The 26,294-nt window shown below is 36.4% G+C and overlaps 2 protein-coding genes across 3 annotated transcripts in view; one reads left to right on the forward strand and one right to left on the reverse strand.

Annotated features, from left to right (window-relative positions):
* Window positions 1-26,294, reverse strand: part of LOC137265586 (phosphatidylinositide phosphatase SAC2-like) — a 345,091-nt gene that overhangs the window by 28,638 nt on the left and 290,159 nt on the right. The window lies entirely within an intron of this gene.
* LOC137265438 (carbonic anhydrase 1-like) lies at window positions 617-25,480 on the forward strand. Its single transcript, XM_067800835.1, has 8 exons — window positions 617-772; window positions 13,511-13,552; window positions 16,823-16,996; window positions 18,428-18,573; window positions 19,173-19,268; window positions 20,300-20,366; window positions 22,157-22,320; window positions 22,833-25,480. The coding sequence occupies exons 1-8, from the start codon at window positions 715-717 to the stop codon at window positions 23,481-23,483; spliced, it is 1,398 nt and encodes a 465-aa protein (XP_067656936.1). The 5' UTR covers window positions 617-714; the 3' UTR covers window positions 23,484-25,480.

Below are 26,294 nucleotides of genomic sequence, written 5' to 3' on the forward strand. Positions count from 1 at the left end.
ACTTACAGTATTACAAAACATCCTTACCCATGAGACACTTGATTGGTATTTCAGAAGATGCTATTTGATGAACATAGACATTTTTTCTGCGTAACATGTTCTTTTTATTCTGAGGCACAACATTTCAGGGCTTGCTCTAGCCCCATCATCAGGTAGAACCAAACAGTAACTTTTTTACTTTTTCTAAAACTAGTGAAAAACACTTATTGCATGTTAGTTATCAAAATAATTTCTATTCAGTAACTCTGACTCTCAATCCAAATAAATTTATTATATTCAATAGTCCTTATAATCTTAAGACTTTTATCAGCTGTAACATGAACCTATTTGTCAACACAACCCACTCCTTATCTCGGAAATCCCTTGAAATACAACCCTTCCGTAGTGATGTCTATTGTTTGTCAATCACAGTAGAAGTGACAACCGTATCATGTCAATTTCAGCACCACAAACAAATGGCATGTTCATTCACCCATGAAGGTAACAATTCTGCTTCTAATTATTCATGGATGGTGACAGACTGGGAAGAGGCATCACAATGGCCCTCCAAGACATTACATACATACTGCCTGAAGCACTGAAACATTAAATCCTGGGTTCTGAGTGGCTGTTATTTATAGCAAGGCAGGCTTGTCCTTCTAATGACACCACACAGCCTTGTCAGAGAGGGGACAGGCAGGATACAGGTGTTTGCTCTCCAAGTCACCAACAAACATGGGATCCGCAATCATTACCTGTCTGGAAATTTTACTTTTTGTTGTAATTTGCACAGGTGAGTCAACTTTTAATTTGCAATATCATTTTCATTGTTTGTGTTGGCAGGTTTAGAATTATTTGTTAATTGAAATATTAAAACACATATTGCTTGTCTGTGGTATCCTGTTTTACTCCCTCTACACAGCTGACAGGATCAATTCTATTTGTCAGCTGTGAATTTTTGACTGTCTATTTATACCTGTCCAATTTCTTTGAAGTTTTTATACTATCCTGTTACTAAGCAAATGCTCTGCAAGTAATCTCTACATATCTAAGACCTGTTATGCAGAGGAATGTATACAGAATTTCAACTTAAAAAAAAGTAGAAATTGAGAGAATTAAAATATCTATTAGTTCTGAATTTTGTTTAATTATATCTTTAATCTTAATAACTGCTGTCTTAACCAATCAATCAATTAGGTAGGTGTGAACTCTATTTTTGGAACTGACATGTCAAAGTAGCCCTCTTTCGCAAATTTAAAAATTTTAAAATCTTAGTAAAAAGGTTAAGCTATTCGTGATTATCAAGGTGTTATATAAATTAACATATATTTCTTACATAAATACTCAGTTGCACTATGTTTCATAATTACCCATATACAATACTCAGTTGCACTACCTTTCATAATTACCCACATACAATACTCAGTTGCACTACCTTTCATAATTACCCAGATACAATACTCAGTTGCACTATGTTTCATAATTACCCACATACAATACTCAGTTGCACTACCTTTCATAATTACCCATATACAATACTCAGTTGCACTATGTTTCATAATTACCCATATACAATACTCATTTGCACTACGTTTCATAATTACCCATAAACAATACTCAGTTGCCCTCAGAATCATAATTACCACATACAATACAGAGTTGCACCAAGTTGTTAAGCTGTAATCATAGATTTATTACCATTTATTTGTTCACTATGATATGACAAATACACATCTGATAATATTCATGATAATATTCATGATAATATTCTGTCAATGGAACACCATGCCCATCACAAATGTTACTTTTCTACACAATACAACTAACAAATACAAAGTCCTTAAATCATGAAGTCAAATTTAATTATGTAACTAACGATTATTTGGAAACTATACTGAAAAGGTCTTTCCACTTTCAAAAAGGTTTAAATATAATGTTCTACTTGAAGGTTATTAAAAACAAGACAACTTCTTTCAACTGCAGTAACTGGGTTTATAGCATGAGTGAGTGATAGACATATGAAATGAACACCTCAAGGCAAGTACATGTCGCCATTAACACGCCAGTCAGCTGTCATCAGGACGTTCACGTTAATACCTCAAAGTCACCTGGAAGGGGAAACTTACCAGCCACACCAAGTGTCATCAGGATTATATGGCCCAGTATATCATACCAGACAAGGGTCATACAGTCATATGGTTTGATTTGAGGCATACTAAAACCTAGGTAGTCCTGAAACAGTTTTACAGTGTTGTGAAGGTGACGTTTATCTCACACCCATGCTAATCTCTTACAAATTTATTTACATGTGGAAGAAAAGAAAATATGGAAAAGAATTTTATTTTCTGTTTTCCAAGATGAATTCATCTTCCAGACATGTAACTGCTATATAGCTGATTATGTCATAAGTACAAGTACTATCTTTCAAACTAAAGCATTAAAACCAAACATACCCATTCAATAAAGTTGAAATGAATGCATTTGATGAAAGCACCCATATGTGTCTTTCATAAATGTTCTATATTACGATCTTCCATTCTAAATTAGAGAATTACTTTCATGTTTAGGAAACAGATAAAAAATGTTATGAAAAAAATTCATTTGAAATGTATCATAAGAGGGAATGTAAAGTTAATGATACAGCAATAAAACAATAATCCAGAGCAATAAAACAGTAATCCGTGCCGTGAAAAGTGTCCATCTGTCCCTTAATTTGTACTCTAAGGTCAGTATAATCCCGGTGACAAACATGTCAGTCTGGTTGACATATTTGCATAGTCTTAAGGACAGCCCCATTCTCCCTTTCAAGTTGACAAAAAGTCAATCTCACACTCCGCTTTCATTTTCTACAATTTCTTTCAAGGAGTAGTCTCCGTTCCAGCACAGGAACTGCCAAGGTCATTCACTCATATCTTTACAGCAAGTAACAGCTTTCATATAGTGTTATTTGCAACATGGAGATTTTATTGTGCCATTCTGAATGGAGTCTGCATATTGTCACTCTTGGTTCGCTACTAGCTAATACTGAAAGGCTCTGCATTTAAAGTTCAAGGTCACCCCACATACAGCTTACCAAAGATGGATATTAAATGTGTAATAATAATGGCCCATTGTTTCATGATTTGGTGTTTTTCCTTCTCTTAATGGGCACTCTACATCAAATGAAGTAAGAAGGGAGATAGCTTTAGGACTACTAGCCATAAACAGAAAATTAGAAAAATTTTAAGTTGTAATATGTGAGATCAGTAAACAGAAAATGTTATAAAATGTGACATTGACACTAAAAATCTTGAGAACACAGCAAATTACAAAATTTCATATTTCTAACTACACACTCTCATCCTATCATATTTCACTGAGACCTAGACATCCCAGGACGTGAAGAGTTAGTGGTCCCTCCCACCAGGAAGTCCATCCATTGTCTACCATCAACCTGACATATTGTACTCAAAGGAACTTCTGTCTCAGAATCTGTGATAAGTTGCCATGTCATTTACCATCAAAAAATGATGAATGCTTTCTTCTAAGCTTTAACATATAACTTCATATCTGTTGGTTGGTCTGCTTTCAAACTACTCTTTTCAAAACCATAAATGAACATGAAAAACTGTTCTTTTTAATGATTGATGTTTTAGTTCTGAATGCGAGTGAGAGAGTGAGTGAGTGAACAAGTGAAGGTGAGTGAATGTGTGTGAAAGAGATTATGAGTGTGAAAAATAGTAAAAAAGTGTGTGTGTGTGTGTGTGAGAGAGAGAGAGAGAGAGAGAGATTGAGAGAGAGAAAGAGAAACAAAAAGAGAAAATATGTCTGTGTGTGCCTGCAGGCATCCATGCATGTTTAATGCAACTTTACGATGGGATCCTGAAAATATTTAAATCTGGATCTTATAACCCAGTGATTGATATTAAGATAAGGAAATCATGCTGTTGGGATACCTTGTCAGTCTGATATATATTAAGACAGTTACTACGACTAGCATAGGCAGCAGCAGATCAATTCTAATCCCCATGGGAGCAGCAGGGTAGCCTTGAGTTTAAAGTAGTCGCCCATCCTGCTGAAAGCCCAGCTTTGATTCCCCACATGGGTACAGTGTGTGAAACCCATTTCTGGTGCTCCCAAATATAATATTGTATAAAACAGCATACACTGAAACGTAATTACTCTAATCTCCATGGGGGCACCTGTCGGAACAAACGATCTGTAGTTTGAATCCAATGTAAATGTACTGCAGACTACAACACTAAACAACTTGAATGTTAAATAAGTCTGTCATCTACAGGACTGATCTGGATTGTAGAATCCAAGCAGAAAAAGCTTGAAGGAACCATGTCATGATATTATTAGAAAGCAATGACATCAATAAAACTAGAAAGTACTAGAATATTTGGAGAAATTGATAAATTACACCAAAAGGTTTCTTTTAAAGAGCTTAAAGCTTTTATATCATCAGACCCTTAATCACTTAAGTATATAAAAAAGGCATTATATAGAGTTAGTGACATGTATCATAGGGGTATCATATTAATCATTACAAATATACATCCCTTGTTTTCAAGCCAATCAAATCACTAATGACAGGTAACAAAAAGATATCCTTTCAGCAAGATGACACAACATCAGATCAGTTTCAAGGTGTCCATACCATACAGATGGTATGTACCTCTAGGCAATTGATAAATATCTGTCACTCAAACACAGCTGATATCTAAATTACTTAATTGCCCCATCATGTCATAGTCTGTGTACCCTTACAGAGCTGACAGGTATCAGACAAGGTTGTAATCTTGGTCCTTATCTCTTCATGTCAGTCCCACAGAAAATGACATTTGTTCAATTCACACCAAGTCAGCAGCATTGTGACATAATGTAGTGTACTGTGTGGGATTTTGAGCATATATAGAATCATCATCATCATCATCATCATCATCAAGTCTCTGAAGGGCATTTAGAAGTGAAATACATAAGAATGAAGATTTTTTTATGGATATCAACTTCTTTATGTGAGAACACAACGTTTCGGAGTTAATGCTTACTCCTTCATCAGGTGGAGCAGCATCTTCATTATCATCATCATCATCATCATCATCAAATAGCCCCATCAAAAGTTGAATCGTATATTTATCAGGACCAATAAAGCAGTCTAAATCTGTCCTTCCTGAACAATTTAAAGTCACCGTTTACTGTATCTCACATGCAATGCACCAACCCAAACCAGAGATGTTGCTTGGCTGACATCAAGTAATATCGCTTACAAGATACCTTTCAACAACTTTTTAACCTTAAACAGTCTCATGATAACATATTTGACATCAAAAGACATCAGGATGAAATTCTCTATGCATCACTTGTTCAGAATGATATAAGACATCTGTAAAAATGTGATTTTATAATTTTTTCTCTCATATAAATACAAAGGGAAAAGACTGCCATACAGGTGAAGAGACTATTTACATATCTTTCCCTATCTATCTTTATCATCAGATAATGGGAGCTCAGTCAGCACTTATGACTACACTTGTGAGGTTGAATATGAGTGACAAAATGAATTACACTAAAAAAAACCCAATGTTCCACATAAGACCACAAAGGCACAAACATCGGTTAGGGTCTTACACATACATATATTCATTTCTGATATCATTAACTAAGACAAACTAGGAGAGCCATTAAGGATGAACATAGAACTAAAATCTTCATTGCCATCAGCCTCACTAACATCTATTGAGTGAGTTGGGTTTTATGTAGCTCTTTGCAAGGCTCAAAACTCTTGAATTTCCTCAAGAAATACCTCTGAATGCAACTTTCCTGTACATAGGACCTGTATATATGTTACACAGTTAGAGCATGTCCCAAAGTGATGTGGATGAGGTGCCATAGAAGTTACTCTTGTTATTATTACTATTAAATCACTGATGCATCATAAAACAATATTCACTAACTTCAAATGAATTTCCTTCCACACTGATTTTCACTTTGTTTCACCTCAGTGAAAAACTATACTTGTTAATATGTGTGATAGCTCAAAACACTATTGTCTGTGACTACAAAGGTGAATTTTGACACTATATACCGTGCACTTGTGACAAGTCGAACCCATGGGGAACATGTTTACAATGGGGAAGTGTTGTGTAGATTTCACACAGTGGTGGTGAGTCAAATGGACAATTGATCCAAGCTTCCCAGGCGTGGTGTAAAAGGACATGTAGGACAATACCGCAAGACCGCTGGAAGAAACTGAGCCTGGGAACACAAAGGTTGATGACGATAGGTACATGCGTGAATGAATAAGCCAACCTCTGTCGTGGATATCCGTGACTAGCATGTCAATGTTAGGCTCTAAACAATGACTTCTTCACACTTGTGAAGTCACAGAGATAAGCCATTTTATATTTGGGGGTTCATGAATGAAATAATTTGTTCAAAGCGATATTTTGTTCTTGTGTCTTACTTATGTTAATAGTGATGAAAATGTGCTGTCAAACATAACAACATAATTGTTCAGCTGTCCCTTCTAAGGTATTGCATCTGAAAGAAGACATCCAGTTTACAACAAAACTTCTGACTCCCCTCAGTTTAACAAATAGTTGGTTCCAAAGACAAAGATGCAGTGATAGACTAATGCTTGTACCTGAATATATGCAAGTTTGACAGCATGATATATACAAGTTTGACAGAATGATATATACAAGTTTGACAGCATGATATATTTAAGATATTGACAGCTCCTAATACACTCACAGAAATAAGAAAAAACTTTCATGAACTTTCCTGTGTTTCTTACTCATATGCATGAGTGTTTATAAAATTTTGACAGAAACAAATATTCCTTCTTTAATACTTGCCCGCTGAAGATACTGCTGTGTAATATTTTTACGGCAATATTGCACAAGTGTAATACCGCTTGATGTTTGACGTCAAAATGGTTTAAAGTTGTGACGTCACAATGCTAATGCCAATGTCGCAATTTTACTAGACCTTGCTTGACTTGCGGAAAGCTGAGAGTCCTCACATTGTAAGGAATTTCACGGCAGTTTCTGTCAATTTATGTTGGCGAGTAATTAACAGAATACTACACTCGCTTTTGTGAAATATCATTTTTATTAAACTTGTTAAAGATTTAGTACCAAATCATTAACTCGTTTAATAAAAATGGTATTAAATGGAAGGTCGTTTAGTATCCTCTATATACTGGTAAAGGAGATCTAATGGCATGGGAGTTTCAGACCTTGAGGAAATAGAGAACGGCTTCGTTTAGGGCTTTAGTATTGAAGAAAGATTGGGAATGGAAAATACTACAACTGCAATAACTACAGCTACTGTAAGTTGGGGACTCTGTGCACTAGCCTCCAGTCCATGTCCAACAAAAGTTTGTTTGGTCCAGCGTGTTTAACAGCAGCTCATACAGATCAAATCTGAATATGATGGTGACAGTTAAGCATGTTTCAAAGACTGCAGAGACTCATGCTCTGCTGTACCATCTGATCCTGTTGCCTCGTACGACAAGCATGGGTTACTGAAGGTTAATTGTAACCCAAATCTTCAATGGTCCGCATGGTTTGAGAACTTGAGTCATCTGATGTAATGGTACTATGACTCAACATTAATTTTATTTACTTTAATGTCATGTTCAGATGAGGTGTTTGTAATATCAAAACAAGAAGAATAAGTTTTATGTATGTCACTTTGTAGTGCGTGTCTGTACATCTTATCTTCAGAAATGTGAAGCAAACACTAATGGTCAACATGACCTTATCTTGAAGTGTCTGGAATATATGGCTGTAATTTCTAACCTACGCTAGGCCCAAAACCTTTGAAAATGTGGTTAGGGGTAATGTCGAGGTCCATCAGTTGAACTTCTGTACTGATGTTTGTTTGTTTGTTGTTTAAGTCTGGACTATACAAATAGAATGAGCATTGATCTACACAACTGGAATAAGTGGACAATTACGATACGATGTATCAACCAAGTCAGCAAGCTTGACCACCCGATCCTTTTTATACAATAATATTATAAATCACCTTTTACGACATACACTGGTTGCTGAAGACAAATTCTACCCTGCATCTTCAGGCGTAACAAGTGTAATGAGGAGAAGGAAAGGAGTTTCACCTGAGAGCAATAACTGTAGCAGACCTGACTGCTGTTGATGTGCAGCTGTGTTGGTTCTCTCATTATAGGAGTAATTACTAAGTTAAGCACTATGTCTATGTTCATCTAAACATCATGATCTCCCTAACATCAAGCAAAATGTGCAGATTGATGATCATGATGTTGATCACTGGATTGTCTGTTCCAGACTCAGTTATTCACAGACTGCTGCCATATAGCTGGAATATTGCTGAATGCGGTGTAAAACTAAACTCACTCATTATTTCTCATAATGTTCTCTGTTCTTATACAGGGATTTTACGAGAACCGGGAAATGTGGACATATTAGAACAGAGGTTTGTAGGAATATACGACAAGTAGCAAGTGGGAAGAGAGTGACTAACAATGCTATAACTGAAATGGTTTAACTGCACTTAAGCCAGTCTCACTCAAATATTGAAAGCTAGCCACTTTATATTAAAATAATTTTAGTGAAATGATCTGAATCAATACGGTCTAGAAAACATAGATTTCAGAACAGGTTTCCATTCAGGTATAAATTACACATTGCTGACCTTACAATGACCTTGACCTCACTCCAGATAGAAATGATATTCAGATTTTATTCATAACCACCCCGGGTTATAACTGTCATGGATATTACTTAACACAGTGGTGGATGAATTTACAGCTATTCCCGCTGGCCTTTGAATTCTTTTATGTGACAGAAACTCAAGTATAAATATCCGTAGCACTTCAAATGAACTGTTGAAATTGATTCTATATTTTGAATAATTCTCATCAGAATTATTCATTTGGATTGTGAGAGAAAATGGTACATATGTTAACCTAAGCTTCTTAAACCAAACATAATAACAAACTCTCAGTTATGTTAAATGTCCTTGGTTTTCTTTGTGTCATCACATCATAAAATAGAGTCTGCTGTGAAATATGAATAACCACTCTTTTATCTGTTTCTTTCAAAACTCTTTCACTCTAGTTTGTTTGTTATTTAACCCTGCACTCAGCAGTATTCCAGCCACACTGCAGCGGCATGATATCCAGTGATCAACAGCATGAGCACCAATCTATACAATGGGTGGGATCTTTATTCCGTTAAAGTTTCAGATATATGACCTATTTCCATAACAGGCAGGTCATACTCTTTTCCACATATTAACACAAAAATGTCTTTAATCAATGCATAATGAATACTCATTTATTTAGCTTTGTTAATGAATTCAGACAATTTTTATTCTGGCTCATCATTACAGGTAGTGTTACACTAACACTGAAACCTAAAGGATGGCTGGCTGTTCAATTCCTAGTCATCATAAACCAAAAACTGCTAAAAACCATACTTGTTGTTACCATGTCTGTGCAAACAAATTAAAAAAATTAACTTGTTAACTTGGAGTCTGTATATCATTTTTGAGAGGGGCATTGTTTATCTGTCAAAACTAAGACATGGTATCTCAATGATCAAGCACTGTCAAAAAGTTATTAGATTAGTCCTGTCAATACATACACACATTTATCACTATGAAAATAACATACTGTCCTGCCCTGATCTCACTCAACTATACATAACCCGAAACACATACAATAGTATTCCACAAAATAACCCATAGGTGTTGTCAGAAAATGAATCGCTCTCCTTACATTACATCTATAATACAATAGGCGGACATTGGCCCACATGTCGGTTTTATAGTCGTACCTATCTGCCTCAGTGTCACCTGCATGTCCTCTGTGTTCAGAACCGTGAAGATCCGGGTTAGAACTGGTCTTCAGAAGCACACGCTTGTCAAAAGAAGTGATTAACGAGATTGGGTTGTCAGGCTTGCTGACTGGGTTGACACGTCATCATCTCCAAAATGAGCAGATTAATGCTCATGCTGTTGATCACTGGATTGTCTGGTCCAGATTCGATAATATACAGAATACCTCCATATAGTAGGAAAATTGCTAAAACTCACTCACTCACTCATTAAGTTCAGAAAGCGGTCACTCCAGGTTTACAAGATATGGTCTAACACTGTTGGTTCAAAGTTGGAACGACCTACTTGTACATGCCCCATTAATCAAGCTGTGACACAACTGAAAATTGAATGACAAAAGCATTTATAAAAAGAAAAAGACAAGATTTTACTCTGAAACAGCCACAAGCATGGCAACCTCATCATACTGAAGAAAGTGTCAGGTTCAATTCCCTACATGGGTACATGTGAGTCACATTCCTGGTGTTGCCTGCCTTTATATTGTTGGAACATTGCAGCATACCATTCAACTTACTCACTCAGATACTTTTGTGGCTAGTAATCTGAATTTGGCTCTAAGCAGGCATTTGATATTGACAGCTGTGCTATTATATTGACTTAAACCTCTAGACTGAATTTATATATATATATACAGGACTTGGGCCATGGGCCAGTTGGGTAAGGTCTGATTCCTCAATGATATTCTCTTTCTATATTCTTACTGCTCATTCAAATTGATCTATCTCCAAACATCCCCGAACCTGAATATTTCACTGAGTCATCACAGCAGGACAATCTGCTAAACTGATTCACATGTTAAGCAATATATCACATGCAATCTCCATGATAAAAGATTTTACAATTCGCCAGTTCCTCTCACGTGAGATCTGAACTTATCAACCAGCATTCATAAAGTTTGTAAATAGCTAGTGAATTAGTATGGGAATATTAACAAGAACACACCATCTTATTTTCAAAAGACTTGATTTTCAATGGACAAATTACTTCCACACATCCTTTTTAATATTACAGAAAAAGATATATATATTTTCACTTAATCATTCACAAGGTAAACACTTATACTCTATATTGCATGTTATTATGCAGAACAAAGTCATTTTCCATACTGAATTCACAACTGAGGACCAACTGGAACTCACCCAAAATATATTTCATGAAATACAGCATGCAGAAGCTTTTAATAGTGGTCCTTTCACATCATTCAGACACAGCATTCTTACATCTTCATCTTATCCTCTCTTATTTAACAATTTGCATAACTATCTGACTGCCATACAAGGTGATGATGAATATTCTATAAAAGTGATATTTGTTCAAAAGTCTAGATGGACATGACAACTAGCCCCAACTACCTAAACCAACTTCTCAATGCATCCTTAACGTTCTTACGTGTTCAAAAGAGTCAATAAAAGAGTCAATCAATCCTCAACCCAGACAGAAAATGTACATGATATTCAATATTTACTGGTATTTTTTTTCTCATTCTTGAAAAAATACGGCAGGCAGATCTGTACAACAAGAAATATAATTGGTCTGGCCTAAACAGAAGTTTAATTGTTTGAAAGTTTTCACATTACTGCTCAGTTCCCCAAAATAGATATAACTTGTTTATGGTTTCAATAAGTTCTAGTATCTACTACAACATTTATCTGTCTATGACAAGTGTATTCATTGTACTGACATACACTCTCAACACACAGTCTGACAACTTCAAACTTTAAATCTTAATCTACTGCAACAAACGAGGGAAATGATAGAAAATAATATGCCAAACTATTCATATTGTTGAATTATGGTTTGCTTAGGGTTGGGTTGAAAAAATAACACAGCCAGTCTATGTCATCCACAGGCCTTTTTCGTCATGTTATTTTAATGGTGAAGATTTGACGGCTTGTTGTATGGCAGGAGTACCACTGTGTAGAATCAGGCAACAAACAAATATTTACTTTAGGCTATATCAATTTTATTTCTTGTTTAACAGATATTTGTCCTCAGAAAACCTAAAAGTAGGAGGAAAAAAAATGATAAAAAAAGGTTATCAATTTTGGGCCAATAAAAACATTAAAACAATATTTTGTGAGCAGGAACATTAATTTCCATTGTTTTTCTTATCATTAAAAAAATACAACCAGCAGATCCATAAAACAAGAAATGGAATTGGTCTGGCCTTATGAAACAAACTGTGGGAGAGCAGGTTTGGACTGGGTCATGTTTCACATGCACAGACTTACAAAAGTTCTATGGCTGCAACTGATTTGGGAAACAGTGCCAGGCATCTTCGGTTTTCATTGATCTATTCTTATACCTTCCACAATTACTGCCTTTACATACATACCAAGAGACAAGTACTTACTATTATATGTAAACAGAGTTGTGGGCGCTACTGGTCATTTTACATCGGGGCACACTTCACATACCTAGACTTACGCAAGTCAACTTTCTACAATCACTTTGAGAAACTTTGGGAGTCGGGTGTCTTCTCTGAATTTCACTTATTGGTTATACTACTGCCCTTGACATCAAATATCCATTTCAACAGACAGCTGAGAGTGATTATTCTGTGACCTTAATGTTTATAATATTTCTTTCATGTCTTTAATGTTTTAATATTTCTTTCATATGATCTATTTCATGAACAGAAACAAAGCCATCCCTCTCAGTAATATTGTTCAGAACATGCTTAAAATTGGTCACCAATTAATTCTATACACATGTTCCTCAAGGTAAAAATGAATATAAGTTTTGTCTAAAATTAATCCATAAAAGTTAATGACTAGTAAAATTTGTTTTTACTAAGCATGTTCTTATCACTCTTTGAGCAATCATTTCCTTTCATGCATGTTACTACAAAAGATATTTATGTTACTAAAGTATGTTTCGGAAGAGGATTTCCAAGTTGTTATTTTATATTCCAAACAAAGATATGTAAGTTGCAAAGATTATTGTGGTATATAGTATAGTAGAATGTCTCCCAGGGAGCTGAAAATGCAACTCAAGCCAACTCTGTCTAAAACAAGATTTGTCTCATCTGGTACTCTATTGTATTGATAATGTGATATATAATCCCTCCCTATTCTGGCCTTTGTGTATTCCGGACAACGTCAGTGCATGTCACCTCAGTTACCAACTTATATATAGAAACAATACAATACAAAATCCTCCATTCAAAAATATCTTAGCAATAGGCCATGACATATACTAAGTGAACTGGTCTGGTATCGATACATTAAATCCAGGATTAACAGTGACTTAATAAACACTGTGAACACACTAAACAGCTAGAGAAAACACAATCCTTCGGGAGACATACAGGATCTGAAAGTAGTTGTTGAGAAAAAAATATAATAATATTTTAACTGTACCCATCACAAACAATGAAAGATGTTGATAGATGGTGGTGACACTTCAGATCAGGTTCCGATACCATCTGGCACTCTTGCTTGACAATGGAATAAAAAGCTATACTGAAATGTCCCACCATAAAATATCAAAGTATCTCTTTGTTATAGTCGTAGATTAGCCTGGGATCTGAGAATAAGATCTGAATGCATATTGATTGATTTATTTCGAAAGACTCACTGTATGTTCCCCATGGAGTTGAGAATGAAATCTATCTACTGATTAAGTTTCTGTTGCTGATACATATTTGTATTTATTACAGATTTCATAAGCTGCAGTGAATGGAGCTACAAAGGTGATACAGGTACGTTATCCAATCTCTCCATCACATGTATGTTACCCAGTCTCCACACCTCTCACAGGTATGAAGGAGACTAGTCCAGCACTCGTGATCTCTCAAAGCATTAAAACACCTGATACAATCAACTGGGACATCAAGACTTCTCATGACCAACCTCAAAGCCATTGTGTAAACTGACAGTTTAAACCTGGAACAGTTTCATGACACTGATTGTTGTATTCATTATAGCCTCATGAATAAACATGAGAAATGAGCACTGATGAAGCTGAGGGTAAGTTTATCAAGGAAGCATCTGCTCTGACCTTTTGTTGCCTTGTAGAATGGTCACGATACACTATTTTTCAGGATGATAAGGAATGACAGGGGCAATAACTCTGCCCACTTGAAATGCTAAAGGGCAAGATAATAGAAAGGACATGTATTGGACTTTGTTTGATTCTGACGGAAAATGAAAAGACAAAAACATCATTTCCTGTTTTTCTTGAAGTGCAAAACAGTCAAAACATTCAATCTCTGTATACACCATTTCCACTGGTCTGCATCATTTATTCACATAATGTATTTTTTTACGGGGTGGGGTGAGCACTTCTCGGGCAAAAACAATGAAACTTTCTTCTTGTCATCGGAACAGGAATGTTTCATCTCCACCAGTTGTTCACTGGTCATAAGGGGCACATGGATTGATGTATTCTTGATGTTTATCCACACTGCCTGAGCCAAAATTATAAAGGACCAGAGAATGTATTTATCTCACCGAACACTTCAATTTAAGTGTGAACTGTTCGAAGCACAGGTACTGGATAATGTAGCCATTGCTAGATTCTGAAGACAACAGGAAAAACAGATTTAGAGTTATCTCCCTTCCATCTATCTGCATTCGCAAAACATTAGTGATTTCCCTACAACATATATGATTCAGTGCTTTTCAAGATAAAGACATACTACCATGAAGTACAAAATGAGTTCAACAGTCCAAGCGGAGTACATAGAAAATGTTACGCGCTTGTAAGCGAGGTACATCGCAAATAATACAAGAGGCTCAGCCAATCAGAAAATGACATTTATGTGTGCAGAAGGGTACCCTAATATATGTCTTGAAAGAATCTTTAAATCTTCTATTCTTTGAAACAACAAAAATCCATTTTACATACATCATTTGTGGAAATAAAATCTAGACAACATAAAACATATTATTGTAAAGAAAAATGTCTTCTTTATTCCATGATCATGTTTTGTCCAATCATACAGTAAGTACCATGTACAATTACATATAACATATTTTGATGATTCACAAAAAAAAGACATGCTTTGAAAAACATACCTCATCTCTGTAATTATATTTTGTAATTCATATTTGATTTAATTTCATGCTGCTTGTAAGTTGTATCAAGGACACAAGGTAAGACAATATCAGTTAAAATCTCAAATACAATACAGTTTTAATTATCTCCTTCAGTGGGTGGACATCCACATCGTCCTGAACAGCAGTACAAGAGCTGAACTTTTATTCATGGACCTATCACATTTCAATCCACACTATACACACCTGAATCTATTTCAGTTTGTGGCCTCACTGTGTATGCTGCACTGAGCAGAGAGGCTGTGTCAATATTGCTTCATGTCTTACATCAAACTCTAGCTATTTGTGTTCAACAAACTTTTGAAGCATGTCACCCTGCACTTGTATATATATCCCCTCACAAAAACCTCATATCTAGAATATCCTTAAAACATTTGAGGGGTATTTTGCTGTCACTGAAAATTTTGTTTTAACAAATTACCTGCATCATTTTTTATGATATTCTTTAGTAAATACAAATGCACCATTTTGAATGAACAAAGGTTTAACAAGATTATCTTGAACAAGATTTTCAGCATACACTACCATACACAAAACATCATAGTCATTTGTCAACACGTCTAGGAGGATTTAATAGTTAGACGAGCCAAGTCTGTGTCACCAACAGTTTCCATTTCTGCACATAAACCTAAAGTGTGCTTCTCACTATACATCAGGTCATCTCTTGTTTTCCCAGAATAACCATTGACCATATATATGATAGAGAAAACACTTCTCATCGGTTTTGGTAGACAATTTAAACCCATTGGGGCTCCACCCCTCGGGATTTCCTTCTCCCTCTGGTTTTACACTGTCTACCAAAACCTTGGAGGCGTGTTTACTCCTATACATCAAACTGCATGACTTCTGTAAGTGGCATGGCTTGAACAACATGTTGTAATTTTCCAACTACCTTTAGAGATTCCACGTATATTACTGTCTTGTCTTTAAAAAAGAAGAACACTTTGACATATTTGAATCCTGCATGATGTGATCAGTTTGTCATCAGGACCTTTCTTTTAAGCTTGGTATAATCAAAGCTTGTTATACAAATTTTCCTAAAATATACTAGTGGTTGGGTTGTTTGTCACTGTAGTTTCGGGACATATCATAAACAGATATGTACACTTATACCAATGTTCACTGATCCCTGAATCTGCCCTTTCTGTATTCTTAAACATTAAACGAAACATATGCCACATCACAGACATTTCCACCAGAACAAATACGTTTGTGTTTATCTGTGCGACAATGAACAATACAGATAAGCTTGTGTTTATCTGTGAGACACTGAACAATACTGATAAGCTTGTGTTTATCTGTGAGACACTGAACAATACTGATAAGCTTGTGTTTATCTGTGAGACACTGAACAATACTGATAAGCTTGTGTTTATCTGTGAGACACTGAACAATACTGATAAGCTTGTGTTTATCTGTGAGACACTGAACAATACAGATGAGCTTGTGTTGTCATGACTGTTTAGAAGTTTCAAACGTTAATTAGATACTTATAAATTTAAAAAAATGAAGGGTCAATAAAATTGCTTCAGAAGTTGATTTACAAGTATCATCCTGACTAAAGGTTTCAATTTTGTGTTTGAAACATCAACATTGAAGACTCAGTTATATGATTTATAACCTAGATGTACATATTTGTCTTGAGTTGTTTAGCATTCTGCTTGAGTTGTTCATGTTGTGAATTGGATGTTGTCAAGGACATAGAACTGATTCATCTCTCCCTGCTAGTTTGCATGCCTTTGCTATTTTTTAGCATCTCTCATTCATTCTAATACAGTATACTGCACAGTATATTTACAGCAACAGGTGGCAAAAACAAAACTGTTTGTCATATCCATCAAATCACTGTTAGTCTGTTCGTTATAATCATAGTTGACGAGTTCTAGAGGATGTTTTACATGAAATGTTCCCAGGTCCCGGACACTGGCATGAGCTGTTCCCCGAAGCCTGCTCAGGCAACCTCCAATCACCCATCAACATAAACCCAGAGGAGACCATATACAACCCCAACCTCAGACACTTCGCCATCTGGTATGACCCACCCAAGGACAATGCTCAAATGTTTGTCAAAAACAATGGACATGCAGGTAAGGACCAAATCCTTAGATGAGATCCCGCCTTCTAATCTCCAGAACTTGTGATAAATCGCACACTTATAACCTGGTGCCGGGCTACTGCTATCTGATATTCTATCAACCTGTTTCCACAGAGAACAATGTTCCACAAATTGATTGCAGTCATTAGGTGATTGTAACTCCAGTACTTTAACATACTTAAATACTTAAATATACACTTCCAACAGTTTTAGCGCTAAGATCTCCTTGTGGATGGGGCCAAGCATTGTCAAACAGTTTTAGCACAAGATCTCCTTGTGGATGGGGCCAAGCATTGTCAAACAGTTTCAACATTGGGCAATATTCCTCATCTTGCTAAGATGACTGTAACCTCCAGTGTAACTTCAATGTATATTTATGACACTAATATCACTTTGTGGAATGGGGTCCACCGTTTTACACAACAGAATAGGATGATAACGAATTGATAATCCATCCTCCAGTACTTTAACACACTTAAATATATACTTCCAATAGTTTTAGCGCTAAGATCTCCTTGTGGATGGGGCCAAGCACTGTCAAACAGTTACAACATTAGGCAATATTCCTCATACTGAATATGCTTTATGGTTCAACTTCTTTATTATACAAGGTCAGAACGTTTTGAGACAGATCGCAGTCTCTTCAGACTTCTTCAGGTGAAGTGAGGGTAAAGCTAAAAGGTTGTAGTATATATACACTAAACAGTAAACCGATAACAGTGGGTAACAAGATATACAGGTTTCTATTAATTGATGTACAGGCTTCAACTGATTGGTGTGCAGGTTTGTGTTGATTAGGATAACGAGTTACAGGTAAAGATGTTTGAATAAAGATTAGTCACTTATCCCTTAGGATAAGGTGGTTCCATGCATTGGGTAAGTAAATGCACCTGAAGAAGAGACTAGGATCTGTCTTGAAACGTTGTGACCTTGTACAATAAAGAAGTCGAACCATAAAGCATTTTCAGTTTTATTCCTCCAACTTCTAAATGCCTTTGAAACAACTTAATGTTACTCATCTTGCTAAGATGATTGTAACCTCCACTGTAACTTTAAATATCACTTTGTGGAATGGGGCCCACCATTTTACACAACAGAATAGGATGATGAAGAATTGATAATCCAGCCTCTTGAATTACTTGAATCCATATCCAAACTATCTTGAAACTAGCTGCTTGGAATACTTTCATGGATACACAATTCATTCATCCTGATTTGTTCATCTAGAAACATGCTAATCCTGATGATTGAAGAGGAAATATTCATTTTCAAAGTGAAGCTTTTATAGTAGTCTAACAAATTCACATCAGCTGGAGACTGGTGGCACTATGTGTTTTATCCAACAGGCCACATCTTATCATTCTGCACTATCCAGGGTGTCATGTTATCCCACAAGTAATAATCAATCTTGTTCTTCTTCCAGTGCAAGTGGACACCATGGGTGATTTCTTTGTAACCAACGGAGGTCTCCCATATGTATACAAGACCGCCCAGTTCCACTTCCACTGGGGGCACAAAAACCATCAGGGTTCCGAACACCACATCGAGGGACAGGCGCATCCTCTAGAGGTATTAACACTTGACATTACCATCGACATTCGCCATCCTCAGTACACAAAGTATCTTGAAGTTCTACTTCTAATTTACATGCCTAGTTGAAACCTAACCTCAGCTGACATAATGTGTGTACAAGACACCAAAACAAACATGGTGGATCCTTTTTTAGCTCTTTCTAATATTTAAGATTTCCTTTTAGAACCACCACAAACTCTTGACATCTTCCGTTCTTCCCTGAAAACTATTTCTTCCATGACGCTATCTGCCTCAGACTCCTTACTGTGCCACTTAGCAGTTTAGTAAAGAACCAGTGGATATTTAGACTTGCTTCATTGAGGGTTTCAGCATTGTAGAAAGGGGTTTACAGGAGGAAAGATAACAAGTTTCAGTGACTGTAAGACAGACTAAGTGGTCACAGTAAGGGTAAAGTTTCAACTTCTGAAGTGTTTAAACTCTGACATAACCTTGCCACATCTTGCTAACACATTTGAACTTATCATACTTTGAACTAACATAGACACATCTCTTCTTGTGATCTCACAGCTTTTTCCAAATACAATTTTCTCAAATTTTCAATGCCCCCCTCATAAAAAAACACTTGTCATTTTCAGCTTCATATTGTGAACTACAACACTGACCTGTTTGGCACGATCTCCGAGGCTGCGACTCAACCTATGGGGCTTGCAGTACTTGGAGTGCTCTTTGAGGTAAAACAATCATGATTAACCACGCCCATAGCAACAGTTGCCTAGTGACTAGTCCCTGAAAAATAATATTTTTGGAAGAAACAAATAACTCCCCTTAAATTGAAAAGGAGCCCCAGTGAGATAGAAGACTGAGAACCTGAGTTCAACTAGATTTGTTTCATTCAGGGTTTCAGTACTGCAGAAAGGACTGTGTGTAATCAGAAATAATGTGGTTCAGGGACTGTGAGATGGACTTAAGTGTTCCAGACGGCCAGCTTGTATGTTATCCATAAAGTCTGCTCTATATTGTACTACCCAACTTCTAAAATGTCACTCAAAGAAGCTTGCATTGTCATCAAATTGGGCCTGATTGCATTCAGGTGTCTTTCACCTGTATATTAATTAGCATACATGGTGCTTTCATGATGAATGTCAACAAGACTGTGAGTTTACCAAACCACGGTGTGAATAAGCATACCATACCTTACACACCTGATCGCTGAGACTGCATGAAACTTCTTAAGCTACATAACTGAAGTGAATACAGATAATTCCTTGGACTGTTTTAACAGTGGCACATCAAGACCATACAAAACTGAACTCATATACATAAAACTGAACAAAAATTTAACAAAATAGGAAAATAAACTTCCAAAACTGCAACAATATCCTCTAGAATTGAAACAAATGCTCTGTAATAGAAAACTAATTGTTTGAAATGGAAACAAAACTTGCATAACAGCTACAAGAGTACCCTAGAGAGGTCGCCGAGAATACAAAATGGAAGTTAAAGCATCCAAAAACGGCAGTCATAGCATCCTGAAACGGCATAAATATTGATGGCGATGACGGGGACGAACAGGCTTTGGTCAATAATGTTTTTCATCACTACATGTCTAATCTTGAAAATCTACTGTCGGGATGTGGCACATCAACGCTCCCTAGCTTAAATCTATGTTCATGCTTCTCAGTGTCAGGATATTGTAATGGTAGGAAGCACACAATCTCAGCTGACCAAATAGCCAACACTTATCCATGTCTTCCACCTGCAGATTGTTGACGAAGACAATAAAGTGTTAGAACCCATCCTGGAGGCCATGGAGGAGGTCAGGGACCCAGGTAAGTACAATTCTGATCAACTTAACCCCCAGGATGCCACAGGGACATATGTCCTTCCTCTACATCCCTCACTTTGAACCTCTACACATCCCTCACTTTGAAGTCCAATAAAATTCTAAATATACCACGCACGTATAAATACTTCACAGTTTTGAATTCTGTGGAAAATTCCCTGTTTCTTGATACCATCCACTATTATCTCAGACCAAGACTAAAGTGCTTAAAATTGCCTTTCAAAATAGGCTTCATCGTAAATGTCGTAATTTTTCAAATTGTAGTCACAGTTATATTTATACCAACGGAAAGGAAATTCAATTTCCTACATGTCCGTGCAATTTTATAGCCGTACGCAGATCAAGGACCACGCAAGCGCAAATCTCGCACAACGTTCACTTTTCAAACCTTACAAAAATGTGCGCCTGAAAAAAAACAACTCAGCATCCAGGGCGTTAACAATGCTTATAACAAAGAGAGTGAGTTTAGTTCTATGCCGCACTCAGTAATATTCCAGCTATATGACACGTTTATGTGAGTAATCGAGTCTGGACCATACAATCCAGTGATCATCTGTATGTCTCTAGATTTGTCATCTGATTTCGAAACTTGACAAAGAAATGTGACCTTGACAAATTGACCTTGCCTCAACAAGAGGCTGTGAGCTGAATTATAACTAAACATCTGCTCTCACTCATTATTTAAACTCACATATGAACAGGGCCTCATACATTAATGAAAGTCCTAACTGTCATCAGTGAATTTAATACTCTGCTTTACAGAAATCAGAACAATTACAACTGAGTACATATCAGGTGTAGTATACACAAGAAGGGCTCTTCAATGCAAGTCACTGGCCCTGGCTGAGGATTAAAAATTACATGAATTTCCCACGGAAGTCACTGATGTTTGTTTGATGTTTAACACTGCACTCAGCAATATTCTAGCTATAAGGCAGTGGCCTGTAAATAATCAAGTCAGGACGCGACAATCCAGTGATCAACAGCATGAGTATCAATCTACATAACTGGAATAGAATGATCCTTTTAGTCAATTCTAATGACAAGCATGGGATAGATCAATTCGGATCTTCATGTCTACAGATACTCAATCTAAATTAACAGATACTTAAAGGTTAAAAGCAACGCAAAACACAACTTTGCTGATTCTGATACCTTTTGGTTTGGACTTACAGTAACAAATGATAAAAAATGTGAATTCAGCATATAAAGTTGAAAAATAACACGATGATCCTAATGCAAAACATCTTATGAAATCAGAATTCAGATGATTCACTAATTTCATCCCAGCTGGGGTGTAAAGTTGTTTCAGTAGCTGTGCTGCACTGCACAAAGTGCACATGCGCAATTGTTAGGTTCATGCTGCTTGAACCGGGATGCTTGGATGGTTTATTCCCCAGAAGGTGACTTATAAAACCACAGCATGTGATGCATTTAAGGATCATCACTTTGGTCGAAGCTGGAAAACAAAACATGTTTTGTGTGATTACAAGCATCTTGGGTCTGCAGTAACAAAATTACACTATTTGTTTTCATAATCAGTAACGTATATTATATGTCACAAATAAATGATAATGGTTTTTTAATTATGTTAATTTTTTTAGGTTGAATCTAAGCTTTAAAGCAAAGCACCTATATACCAATTCTTATAGCTTAAAATAGAAATTAATTTTCAACTAAATATTACATCTTTATGTCAATTTTTCAAATTATATATATCCTAAGTTGCCTTCAATTTTAACTTAATATATTTTGATTATGTTTTTCTGTTTACAGATGATGAGAATCTTGTGGAAATAAAAGCAATCCCACTCCGTGATCTGTTGCCTGAGGATACAACTCAATACTACCGTTATAACGGCTCCTTGACCACACCTGGATGCTTTGAGAGTGTGGTATGGACTGTCTTCAGACAGCGACAGAAGATCTCATTGGATCAGGTACATCCACTTTCCGCATGTCAGAAAAAAAAAGGTCATTTGATACTTAGCTCTTCGGATTTGGTCCTTGGAGTGAAATTAGGTCTGAAACAGTGGCAGTTGACATATTTTGCTATTCTTGACAATTTTTGATAGTCTCAGAGGAAAAATGTAACACATTGTGAGGCCTGATTCATTCAAGGATTTAGCTTTCATTGTTCAAGAATAATATTTGACCTATGGTATATTTTACCCTGTCAATCCATTTTTACTGTTTTCTGACTGATGACCTCTTAGCCAAAACTCAATTCATGTTAAACATGATTAAAGATGAGATGTAAATTTCCACTATCAAATTTACTTGCTAATTACAGAAAACAGTAAATTAATAAACACTTATTTACTTATCACTGTTTGGTGTTAATTTACACTATTTACACATAGTGCTAACACCATAGTGCTACACTTACAGATGATGACATGAGTCTAAGTATTAGGTCTCTGTTAAACAATACCATTTGTTTCAATTACAGCTTCTGAAGTTCCGCAAAGTGCTAAAGCCCAAGCACAAGAAACATGCCCGCAAGCACAACCACCACAGAAGGCACATCAAGCGTTCCAGTGCTGAAAAGAATGCTGAGAAGGTGCTTGATGAGCTTGGTATCCATGGCAACCACATGGCAGAGGATGAACTAAAGGTTGATTTGGAAGTAAAACTGGCTGCATCAACCGCCATTCCTGAGACACCATCAGCCCTTGTAGATGCCACCACAGAACCATCTTCAACAGACATAGCAGAACTGGATGAGGACTCGGCCAAGAGGGCCCAGGACAACATGGTGCGGCATCTCAAGGAAAAAGAAGAAGAAGACAAGCAGGCCAAGGAGGATCTCAAGGCAAAGACAGAAGCCAGTGAAGAGTACATTGAATACATCCAAGAAGAACTAGTCGACAATTTCCGTCCAATCCAACCCATCAATGGCCGCCTTATTCAGAGAAGCTTTAAGATCGGTGTGCAGCAGGTGATCGTTAAAAACAATGAGCCAATTCCGCCACGGTACAACATTCCTCAAAACAATAACCACCGTTCTGGGGAGCCCAGAACCCATGGAGGTAGTTCTCATGTCACAAGCCTCTCCTTCATCACCATCCTTGCTTCTGTGTTAGCTCTGTTTCTGTGCTGATGCCTAGGGTCAAGTATATTAAGCTTCAACTCACATTGACAGCGTCAGTGTTTGATGCGTGATACACAGCACCAGGGAGAACACCAGTTTGAAATTGGAACCAACTGGAGCTGGCCAATTGTGTCAAGGCCGATTGTGATGCACATATTATTCCCACTGTGACGCACATTCCTTTGCACTGAGATTTCGTTTAAAAGTTTTAGAAGACAAGTTTCAATAATGTTCATAAATTAAAACTGTATTTCCATTTTCAGATCATGTTTGGTAATTATCAAAAATATTACCTATTATCAGAGAATACAGCCTCTGCTATGATTCAGTTTTCTTGATATGCCAAATCATGAAAACATTTCAGTCACAATTTAATCATCTATACAATGTTACACATCTAAATTATGCCTTATGCACCATTGGTTAAATAAAAAAAAAACCACTTCCCCTTTGAATCCTCAATCCATATCATGAATCTCATTCCAGATGATATTTATATTTAAGTAGAAAGATTTCCATATGTATGCATAATGGATCCAATATTTCTGTATCAATGCGTACACACACATATATATTTGTATATACACTGAAAAATGATATGTACAAAACATTGAAACATCCCTTTCTTTTGGAAATTGATTAATAAACTGAAGGATTTCATTTTGACTCTAACATCAACATTTTCAAACAAGCAAATTTTTATGATGGGTGGTGATAATTATTGGTAGCAAGGTAAAGATTTGATCTAGGAACAAGTGGTACAGGCTGTGCACAGTTATTTTTACATAAATACTATCATGACAAGTTTGATTTTAAGATATCATTTCTCTCCAATGTATTTTTCACAATGTATGTGAGTAAATCCATTTATCCAAGGAAATAGTGCTAACATTCCCAATACAAAGGACTCAGTTAACAAAGAATTTAATCCAGACGAATAAATGCCAAAGCTTGTATCTACAGAAATAACATACAAACATACAAAAAAAATACCAAAACAACAAAACAATTCTCAGGTGGGTGCTGGGTTTGAACTTGAAATGTTCATGGACCAAAACTACAGGGATTTCATATTGTTAGTAGAGCTGTCCTCCTGATAGGAACGGCAGTTTGAACTTTCTAGATGCATTTTTGTCCCTTTCTCTACATGCTTACTTTGTGTGTAATAATTAGCTTCCTGTGGAGGCAACTTTTCTCAGTTCTACCCCTTCTGTTTTTCAGACACCTTACATTCTAGTTGCAACCCCGGCCACATCATATTATAGCCTGGATATTTTGTAACATGACCACCCCCCACCCCCTCCAAATCCCAAAGTGGCCATGGTTGTCAAATACATATTTGTTATACACAATCTTTTCTTTCACCTTTCACTTACTCAGTTTGTCAGATTGTATCAACAAACTTTCTTACTGGTCTTGCCTAGAGACACTGATGTTCTTGTTTCATCCTAATATCTACTGGAATTGTGACAACCAAGACTATATCTGTACAGAATATCGCAACACACAAATATGCTCCCCATCAAAAGTTTAGACTTACTACGCTGAATACAGCCACTGTTCTAAACTAGATTCTGCAAAATATTCCACACTGTTTAAAGGTCCTGTTTACACATGAACTGATACATTGTAAAATAAATATGTAACATTGAAAAGATCACTGAGTTCAATGAGTTCAATAAATGATACAAACATTAGAAACGGGCAAATTCTTAACAAAACTTTAGAAATACAAAACGCAGCTGTTCACATGCACCATATTTGGTTATTCTTGTCGGCAATTTGATGCATGATCCTTGTGTAATTCATCTACATAAGGTTTGCAGTTGGTTCCCAAAGTTAGTGGAGAAAATCATCTTCGATTTAAGCATACAGAGCTACACAACATCCAGTGAGTGCTTTAAGTGAGTCTAAACTTTTTAATGGGTACTATATATCATGAGTTCATGTATGGCTGATAACTTAACAGGATGTATGGCAATAAAAGTTGACTGATTTTTATACAATTGCTGCGTTGTTCTTATATTGACAGCCAATCTCCTGTTGTCAACTTGAAGAAGTTAATCCTTGACATTCAAATGATCAATCAGTGAAACAGAAGGGAAGCAACGAATCACTGTGGTTGTCTACACTACAGGGTTCACTAGTGCACAATACTGTGATCACCATGAGCAAGGTTTGCTTGTTGTTTAATGCCATACTCAGCAGTTTTCAGCTGATTGCAGAGTCCATATATAACTGAATATAGATTAGGCAATCCAGTGACTGACATCATAAGTATTGATCTACGGCACTGGGATACGAAGACACATTTCCACCAAACCAACAAGCCGGGCTATCTGAGTGAGTGATTTGTTGGGCAGGTGTGAGAGAGATTGCGGATGAGTAATTGGATGAGTGAGTAATTGGGTAACTGGAAATTGACTAATTGGGTGAGTAATTTGATGGGTGAGTAATTGCATGAGTGAGTAATCAGACGAGTAACTGGACCGGTGGGTGAGTGAGTGAGTGAGTAATTAGAGGAGTGAGTGAGAGTTATTGAGTGGGTGATTAATTGGATGTGTAGGTGAGTGAGTGAGTGGGTAATTAGAGGAGTGGGTGAGAGCAATTGGGTGGGTGAGTGAGTGAGTGAATGAGAACCTTGCCAGTTGGTAAGCAAACAATGAATTCTATCAGCAAGGATAAATTCAACTTGAGGCCCCAAAACTTCATTCCAACTTGTTCTGCCACACTCTGAAGATAGGCAGCATCTAATATTTAACATTGAAATAAAATGACAATCAAGTTATCAACATGACTGTTCTAATGTTTGTTTGTATT

Source organism: Haliotis asinina, chromosome 15 (assembly GCF_037392515.1).
Source record: "Haliotis asinina isolate JCU_RB_2024 chromosome 15, JCU_Hal_asi_v2, whole genome shotgun sequence".
Lineage (NCBI taxonomy): Eukaryota > Metazoa > Mollusca > Gastropoda > Lepetellida > Haliotidae > Haliotis > Haliotis asinina.